General features: G+C 45.8%; 1 protein-coding gene across 1 annotated transcript; it reads right to left on the reverse strand.

The window, feature by feature from the left end:
* Positions 1-440: 440 nt before the first annotated feature.
* dusp16 (dual specificity phosphatase 16) lies at positions 441-7,493 on the reverse strand. Its single transcript, XM_044343125.1, has 6 exons — positions 7,173-7,493; positions 6,142-6,280; positions 3,713-3,876; positions 3,420-3,579; positions 2,682-2,805; positions 441-2,597 (listed from the first exon to the last, which is right to left on the reverse strand). The coding sequence occupies exons 1-6, from the start codon at positions 7,434-7,436 to the stop codon at positions 1,463-1,465; spliced, it is 1,986 nt and encodes a 661-aa protein (XP_044199060.1). The 5' UTR covers positions 7,437-7,493; the 3' UTR covers positions 441-1,462.
* Positions 7,494-8,765: the final 1,272 nt, after the last annotated feature.

An 8,765-nucleotide genomic window follows, 5' to 3' on the forward strand; every position in this document is an offset into this window, starting at 1 on the left:
TGTGTTTAAAGTTCGTTTTAAGACAGATTTGAACAAACTGTGAAGTGTTTCTTTAATGACTCGGTTTGTCCAGCAGAGGGCGCCGCTGACAGCAGCTTCACTGTCTCACCTGTTAAACACTTTCATATTGAGTTTCCTGTATTTCTTATTTCTGTCTTTAATTATCTCTCATCTCTCTACACATATACATAAAGTTTTGTATAAATGTATTTTGTTTTTATTATTAATAAGAGATTACATTTATCTAGACTTTATGAAGTTCAGGGGAAACTCACCTGGTTGTATTTTTTTGACTCTGATATTAATTTATTTCCTGTTTTATTTCTATACTGAGTCCATTAAGTGACAGAAACCAGCAAAACATGTTTTATCGTATATTTTTTAAATGAAATATTTTTGTTTCTTTACCCGACAGCATTAAAAAAAACACTCACGTCAAGTATTTTTCTTTCATCTTTTATACACTTTTAATGAGAAACTGTCTCCACGCCACAGTAGTGCAAGATTAACTGTGAAAAAAAGTCCGACTTCCTTCCTTGCACGACGTCTCAGTCCGTCATCAAACCAAACTGACACCGACTTCCTGAGTCCTCTGATCCGCCGCGTCGGGACCGCAGCTCCCATCAACACCTGAGATTCCCACCGACGTTCCTGTTCAGCATCTCCAGAAACAAGACGAAACGTTCAGTCAGTGAAAAGTTTCTGTCGTCCTTGTTTTTTTTTCCCGTCATGCTGAGAAACTTCGCAGCTGCTGCCCGAGTTTCCGGCGAACACACACCGACGTCCGAGAAACTCACAAAAACCAGTTCAGAGACGCTGCTGCGACTTTCCTCAACATGTCGACCCGCGTCTGTGTCTTCTTCACTCACTGCTGCAGGAACTGATGAATGAATGAATGAACCCGCTGATTTGTTTTCTGGATCAATAAAGATTCATGGTTTGGTCGATGAAATGTTTAAAACAATGCTGATCACAGTTTCTGAGAACAGAAAAAGAATCAATTCGTCTATAAAATGTGGGAAAAAATGCCGTTTACAGTTTAATCAATAATCAATATGCTTGTTTTGTCTGCAGATCTTCAATTTACTGTTAAATATGTCAAAGAAAAACAGAATATTTGGCATTTTTACTTAAAAAAAAAAGACTTTATTGAGAAAGTTGCTGATTATTAGTCTGAATCTTCTTCTGTTAAAACATGAAAAGCTGAAATCTGTGATGTTTTTATGGATCAATAACAGACTGTTTGTTGTTATTTAGCGTCATGTGATCTAACAGTAGGCGGAGCTCATGTTGTGTCTGTTTGATGATGACGTTTATCTGATGAAGACTTCGCCTGCAGCTGAACTTTTTAAACTCTTCACCTTCCTTCGCCGTCGACTGTGAGCTGCGTCCGACTGACCGCGGCGCCGTCGGTGTGTGTGTGTGTTGCTCCGTTTCTCCGCTGGAACCTCCCGAGAGCGTTTCAGGAAACCTCGATGATCTCCATGCTGCCGGAGAAACTGGACTGACTGCCGACCTTCCCCATCTCCTCTCTGGACCGGCTGTCCGTCATCCCGTCTCCGAACTCCATCTGACAGCTGCGACGCTTCAGCTGCTTCTCGAAGCTGCTCTCTTCGTGCCAGCTCCTCCGCGAGTCCCCGCGGTCGCCCGTCCTCTGCCGGCTGCGCCGCCGTACCGCCTCCAGGCCGTGGCCGCAGCTGTACGCCGCGAAGCCGCCGCCGCCGCCGCCACCGCCGCCGCTCAGGATGGCCGACGTGGAGTAGAAGCGCGTGGACTCGGAGGAGAGGTACCAGCCGCCGGCCAGCGAGGAGGTGGAGACGGTGACGGGGCCCAGCAGGATGTCGGAGTGCCAGCCTTTCAGGGCGCCGCCGGAGCCCGGTTTGGCCAGATGCTGCTGGCTGCGGGACAGACCGAACAGGAAGCTGGTGGCGTTCTCCTCCATGCTCCCGCTGCGATGCAGCTGCGAGCAGGTGGCAGCAGCGGGTGGAGGTTTACTGATCGGCGGCGGTGGCGGCGCGGCTCGCTCCGGGGCGTCCGCCTCCTCCTTGTCGGGGCTCTGCTCCGGCGTGGACTGCTCCGACACCTCCTCCACCGGCGAGAACTGGCAGGGTTTACTGCTCGTGTCCTTGAAGCCGGACGGTTTGAAGAACTCGGCGGCGTCTCCCGGCCCGGCGTGCGGCGCGAAAACCCGGTGAACGGCGGCGGCGGCTGCGGCGTTCCCGCCCGGCTCGCCGTACGACTTGATGTCCAGAGAGAAGGAGCGCTTCAGGCGGGCGCTGTCCTCGGCGCCGTCGGCCAGCTGCAGGCCGCTCAGAGCCTGAGCCAGCAGACGCTCCTCGGGGGCGTCGGCCAGCACGCAGGGCAGGGTGAGGGGCTCCAGCAGGGCCAGGCCGGGGCCCCCGGGGGCCTCCTGGCTGACCGGAGGCTCCCGCTCGTCCTGCAGCGGAGCGGGAGCCTCGCCGCTGGGCTCCTGAGGATGGAGGGACTTGAGTTTGGCGTCGGCAGCGAGAGGACTCTTGATCTTCTTCTCAAAGTCCAGCAGCTGACCCAGGAAGTTAAAGTTGGGCGAGATGGTCGGACGCTTCTCCTTCACGAACCTGCCGACGACAAACACACGCTGATGTCTTCTGAGACAGAGTAAACATCCAGACCAACGACAGATAACCACATATGACTCTGACCTGTACGCCTCGTCCAGCGTCATGTCCATCCTCTTCATGATGTAGGCGATGGCGATGGTTGCCGAGCGCGAGATTCCAGCCAGACAGTGAACCAGGACCCGAGCGTTACAGGCTTTGGCCTTCTCTGAAACACACAAACATTTAGAGATATTAGTTTGACTCATGCGGGAATAAAGGAGTATTTCTATTCTATAATTATCTGTTTGTTGTTGCTGATACGAGAAGGTAAAGATAAAACGGCCACAAGGCGGCGCAATCGACCCCTGGAGTTAAAACAGATGAACGTTATTCAAACATTTTGGTGAACTGCAGCGCCCCCCGGTGGCAAAACTGTAGGTTCGCTCTTTGCACATGTGACCCAATTTTGGTTGAACCCCGCCCACTTGACCTCGGTAACCAATCATAAGGGAAGCTGTGTAAAAGTATCAACAAACATGTGACGGTTGAGGAGGCTGTGTAGCAAGTTTGGTGAAGATTGGATGAAGTACGGAGGCTCAGGAGTGACAAAAGTGTAAAAAAGAAACCTCACAGTTCATGAACTATTAGCACCAAGTTAGATGTTTTCCAATCATTCCTTCACTTAATAATCATCTTATGAATATAAAAATGTTAAGAAGACCTAATCCGACACCAGGAAGCTGCACTGATGCGTCATTAGTTCAACATGTTTAAACGTCTGCTGTGACATCATCATTATGTTCCCTGATCTACAGTCACATGACGAAGGTTCCCGCTGACCAATGAACTCCACCGATCGGTCCAACCAGGGCAGGATCTTCTCGCAGAAGCTGTCGTTGACGGGAACTCGCAGGAAGTGAGACTCCGGGATGAAGTCGGGTTTGGGGCAGGTGTTGCTGGCGTTCAGGACGTAGACGATGTCGTTCTGCTGCATCAGATCCTGCAGAGACACGAAGACGCCGAAGAATTAAAAAAACATGATTCATGAGGAGAGAAACTGTTTCTGCAGGTCTTTATAAACCCCCCACAGAGGATTCATGATGTCTGTGACAGGATCCAGGTCTGGCTGGTACCTTGTTGAGGACGTCTCTCTGGCAGCCCAGGTACAGGTGAGGCAGGATGCGGGTCGGTCCCACGTTGGTCACCGGCAGGCAGGGCTGAGAGATACAGGAGGGCACCAGGGCGGACTTCCCCTCACACAGACCAGGAAACAGGTGAGAGAACTCACAGAAACCACCTGACAGGAAACACACCGAGATTTTCAGACTAAAGTACGACAAAGGGCCAAAGAGAAACAAATTTCTTTCACCGATAACTGTGCAGTTGGAGGCTTTTAATGTGACACATCTGTGCAGGAAGTGTTTCATTAACAGTAGAAGAAGAATTAAATTAGTCACTGATAGAAGTTCAGATAAATCTGCGTATCTGATGTTGTTTCTATTCAACGACCTGCTGCCCTCCGGCTGCAGACGGTTCATCATCCTCCACACTTGTTGCCTAGCAACAAGCCTCTGGATTGATGCTCTGCAGCTCCGACACCAGATATTCTTTCATTATGAAACCTTTTTTATTTTTCTTCATATAAAGATGTTGTGTGATTATTTTTCAGCCTCTTGTTGCTGCGGTTTGTTCCATCGATCAGTTTATATGTTTAATCAATACATTTACAGTTTATTAATAAGGATCTTCTTCATGTTGACAGAAAACTGACTGAAAAACAACTTTATATAAATATGGTGAAAGTTTAATGTCTTCATCACTGTTATGATGCCCTTCATCTAAATCATCTACATCTGCAACTATATTGATTATCGATTGATCGTTGAGCTTCTCAACAGGAGAATTTTCTGCTTTTCTTTGTTTGACAGTAAATTCAGTATTTTTAAGTTTTGTCTGTTATTCTGAACTCCAGAAATATTTTCACTCTTTTGTTTTTTTGTTGTTTTTTTTTTGTTCACATTAAAAACATTTTTTTATAAAAGATGTAAAGATTTGATCTTCACATTTATAAAGTCACACTTTTACCTCCATATGTTTCACTAATGAAAGAAGCAGGAAGATAAACGTTCACACAACGTCTCTTAAAAACTGACATGAAACTGATTTAACTTTCTGAAAATGATTTAATTTAATGAAGAAAATCATCAATAATGAAAATCATCAATAATCTGCTTCCTGAGTTTCATTATTATTATTTGATTTGATTATTGTGTTTGTTAATAAATCCTCTCGTTAGAGGACAAACAGCTGCAACCAACGATTATTTTTATTATCAATTAATCGATCAATTGATTTATCATTTGGTCGTCTTCTTCAATCAAAAGTCCAAAAATATTCAGTTTACTGTCACAGAGAAGCTTTAAATCATCACATCTGAGAAGCTGCAACAAGGACATTTTGCTAAAATAATCATTAAAATAGTTGTTGATACATTTTCTGTCGATCGACTGATCAATGATTCTTTCTTTGGATCATTAACATTAAACTCACAGTCATATCTACAGATCATAAAGTAAGGTACTGATGGTCTGAACTGTGCAGCGGTTTTTATGAGGCGTCCTCCCTTCTTTCCACTGAGGCTCCTGTTATGTAACCATGATGTCATGCTGCACCGACGGACTCCACCCTCAACCATCAGCAACTAAAACCTTCCCAAAAAATCACTGGGTCAAAGGTTTCACGCTTACACAACAACATCAGAGAACCAGGAACTCTGAGACATTAAAGACACTTCACTTCTCCGCTCTGGAACATGTTTACTGTTCATTCTGACTTCATGTTATTTATTTATGACTCGACTTTGTGGTGATATAAACTTGTTTCTGGAACGTGAGCACAAGCGTGACGGATGAAGCCTGATCGATCAAGTCGATGGACTGTATTGATTAAACGGATCCATGTCGTCTTCTCACAGACTGAAGAGAATGAAAACAGCGATAAATGTTTCCATTCATTCTTCTTCTGCTTTTATTTCCTGCAGTCTAGTGACAGGAAGTGTGTACACGCAAAACTACAGATACTCTATCATGTTTGCACATAATAATAATAATAATAATAATAATAATAATAATAATAATAATAATAATAAATCATTTCTGTGAGTGTTTAGTTGAGCTGAGAGGAGACGAGGGTCAACCAGATCAGATCCTGATTAAAAGCAGTTTGGATGTTTCTTAAAGGGGAAGTTTGATGTTTTTCCTGCTGACAGATCAATATGAAGAAGAGCTGCAATGATTAGTAGATCAATCGACCAGTTTCAGCTTCTCAGATGTGATGATTTCATGTTTTTCTTCGTTATAAGTGACAGTAAACGTTGTGTTTCGTACCGTTTAACATGAAGCTACAGTTAGCATCCGGCTAGCTTAGCTTAGCTTAGCATAAAGAGTGGAAACGGCTAGCCAGCGCCTCTAAACCTCCCCGATCCACATGTTTTATCTGGTTTGTTTCATCTGAACCAGTAATGTGACAGACTGGATGTAGACGTCAGAGTCGACAGACTCACCTGACAGCAGGTGGACGGAGGGGAAGCTCCTCTCCAGTTTAACCAACAGGACGCTGAGGAAAGAGTCCGAGCCGAGAGCCGCCGGGTCTGAAGAGCTCTGATCGTACACGACCACCTCCTGATCGCCCTGCAGCTCCAACTGAAACACGCCGTCAATCATTAACACCTTCGTTACCGTCATATCATTAATCACACATTTCTAACTACAACATGAGAGGACACGTCACATCCTTCTAGAGTCTTATGATACAGAAAAGAGCAGAGTGTTAAATCTATTTAATCACTAATAGGTGACACTGATATACCAGTGGAACCAGTGGAACCAGTGGAGGGTCTCTGGCAGCCAGCAGCCTCCCTCCTCTCAGCTCCACACTCGGCGGTTTGGCTGCTCTTTAACTTGTACTCACTCGAGGAAACTCGCCTTTCTCTCCTTCGCTGCACGCAGAATTAATTACAGCTCATAATCGTACGGAAAATGTTGCCTCAGTAATAAAACTGGCCGGCGAGCTTCCTTTTAAAAAGCTGTTATTTCAATTTAACACGACACCACAAAAAGGGAGGAGCGACCTCAGCGGCTCGCTAAATCTCTTTTGTTAAATATAAATATACAGCTGTGAGGTCAGACGCCCACACGGAGCCCAGAACTTCACTTCAGACTGCAGCAGCAGCAGCAGGAGAAAAAGCAGCAGGTTTAACAAGTTTCACTGTGAGGACGTCTCTGCTTCCTCACATCACCTCCTGCATGAAACATCAGCTCAAACTACGTCTGGTGATAAAAACACAAAGAAACGAGGAACCGACAAACATCATCATTCCAAAAACATGACAGAGAGTTACAGAAATACACAAGTTCATTTGTTTTCAACTTTCATATCTTCACTTCATTATTATGATTCCTTCATGTCTGTGTTTAACGGGGGCTGCGGGGGGCGCTAGAGGAAAGGTCACGGGGTCATCAGGGTGCATGTAACGAGCAGAGGTCATGTAAAAGGTCAAACAGCCGACTTTAAGATGTTTTGAAAGGGTTTTACCTTCTTCTTGGCCGAGTGCTGCAGCAGCTCAGCGATCTGCACTTTGTCCTGCTGCAGCCTCCTCTTCATCAGCTTGGAGCAGTTCACGTTCACCGCCTCCAGGATGTGCGAGGCGTTGTAGTCCACGAAGGGCCGGCTGTCGATCAGCACCACCCGGTCCAGCCCCCCCTCCAGCAGGGCCACCAGAGCCTCCGCCCCGATGGGCCGCACGGCGCCGGGCCTCAGCAGCATCCCGGATCCTGATCCCGGGGGACGCTCCGACATGTCAGACTGCTTCTCCTCCTCCTCCTCCTCCTCCTCCTCCCCCCTTCCCTTCCCTTCCCTTCCCTCCCACCCCCCCCCACCCCCCTCCCTCCCCTGCTTGTAGTCCTCCTCCCCCTCCTCCTCCTCCTCCTCCTCCTCCTGGGTGTCTCGGGCCGGCGGTCCAGCGCAGTGACGCAGCCTGGCGAGGGCCCTCAGAGGATGAAGAGCTCCATTGTGTCGGTCGGGTATGATGTCATCCTGATGGCGCTTGGCAGCCCGAAAACCTCCGGGCCGAGAGACACAGAGAGAGAGAGAGAGAGAGAGAGAGAGAGAGAGAGAGAGAGAGAGAGAGAGAGAGAGAGAGAGAGAGAGGCCTCACTCTGCAGTGAAAAGCAGAAACCGCGATGAACCCCCACCAACTATCTGTGTTGTGTTTGAGAGGCTGTCTGAGCGTCGGGGGTTGGCGTGCGTGTCGGGTCGGGGGAGGAGCTCCCGGTCACACCGAAGCGGGCGTCACACAAAAGCCGTCTGCTCTCCTGGACTGAGCGCCGATGACATCACGCTGCACCTTGATCCTGGTCCTCATGCTGAAGAGTCCGGACTCTGGAACGCAGACAGGAAACACAAAAGAAAAAGTTTAACTGAGAGTTTAAAAAAAAGTCAAATCGATCGATCAGTTTGATCAGAAACTGTCTGAACAAAACTGATCAGCAATCATTGATGAAGTCACTTTTCAAGCAAACGTTTCCTGGATCAAACTGTTTCTGTTTCAGACGACAGTGAAACTGAATATCTTTGGGTTTTAGACTTTTTCTGACATTTTATGAACCAAATTACTAATCAATTAATCAATAAAACACACACACACACAGTCTGTAAACAGTCCAGAATAAACTGTGAAGGAATAAATCAGATTAAAAAGCTTCACGTCCGACTTCAAGAAGCTAAAGCTCATAAATAATTAATGTTTCATAAGAAAATACGACTGAATTTCAATTTTCATTAAAGAAAAGTTACTAAAATGTTTTTATTGTGTTTATAGAAAGATTATCATTCTTATAAAGGAAGGAAACAATTCACAGATTAATCAATAACAAAAATAATCGTTACAAATATTGACATTTGAGACGCTGAAATCAGAGAATTTGGACGTTTATTTATTATCTTAAAAAAATGACTCAAAACAATTTATTGATTAGCTGTTTGGTCCATGAAATGTCAGAAAATAATGAAAAATGTCGATCACACAAAATAGTTAATAGTGATTAATTTAATAATTGGCAACTAATCAATCAACCGACTAAATAAACTTCTAACATCAGCATGTTATTAAGCTAATATGTTGATATC

Source organism: Thunnus albacares, chromosome 23 (genome assembly GCF_914725855.1).
Source record: "Thunnus albacares chromosome 23, fThuAlb1.1, whole genome shotgun sequence".
Lineage (NCBI taxonomy): Eukaryota > Metazoa > Chordata > Actinopteri > Scombriformes > Scombridae > Thunnus > Thunnus albacares.

Bases quoted from the DNA above. Each gene is read 5' to 3' on its own strand.
- dusp16 (XM_044343125.1), bottom strand. From the start codon at position 7,436: ATGTCGGAGCGTCCCCCGGGATCAGGATCCGGGATGCTGCTGAGGCCC. The intron at 6,281-7,172 runs GTAAAACCCTTT...GGCGTGTTTCAG, and splicing joins AGCACTCGGCCAAGAAGAAG to TTGGAGCTGCAGGGCGATCA. The intron at 3,877-6,141 runs GTGAGTCTGTCG...GTTTCCTGTCAG, and splicing joins CTCCGTCCACCTGCTGTCAG to GTGGTTTCTGTGAGTTCTCT.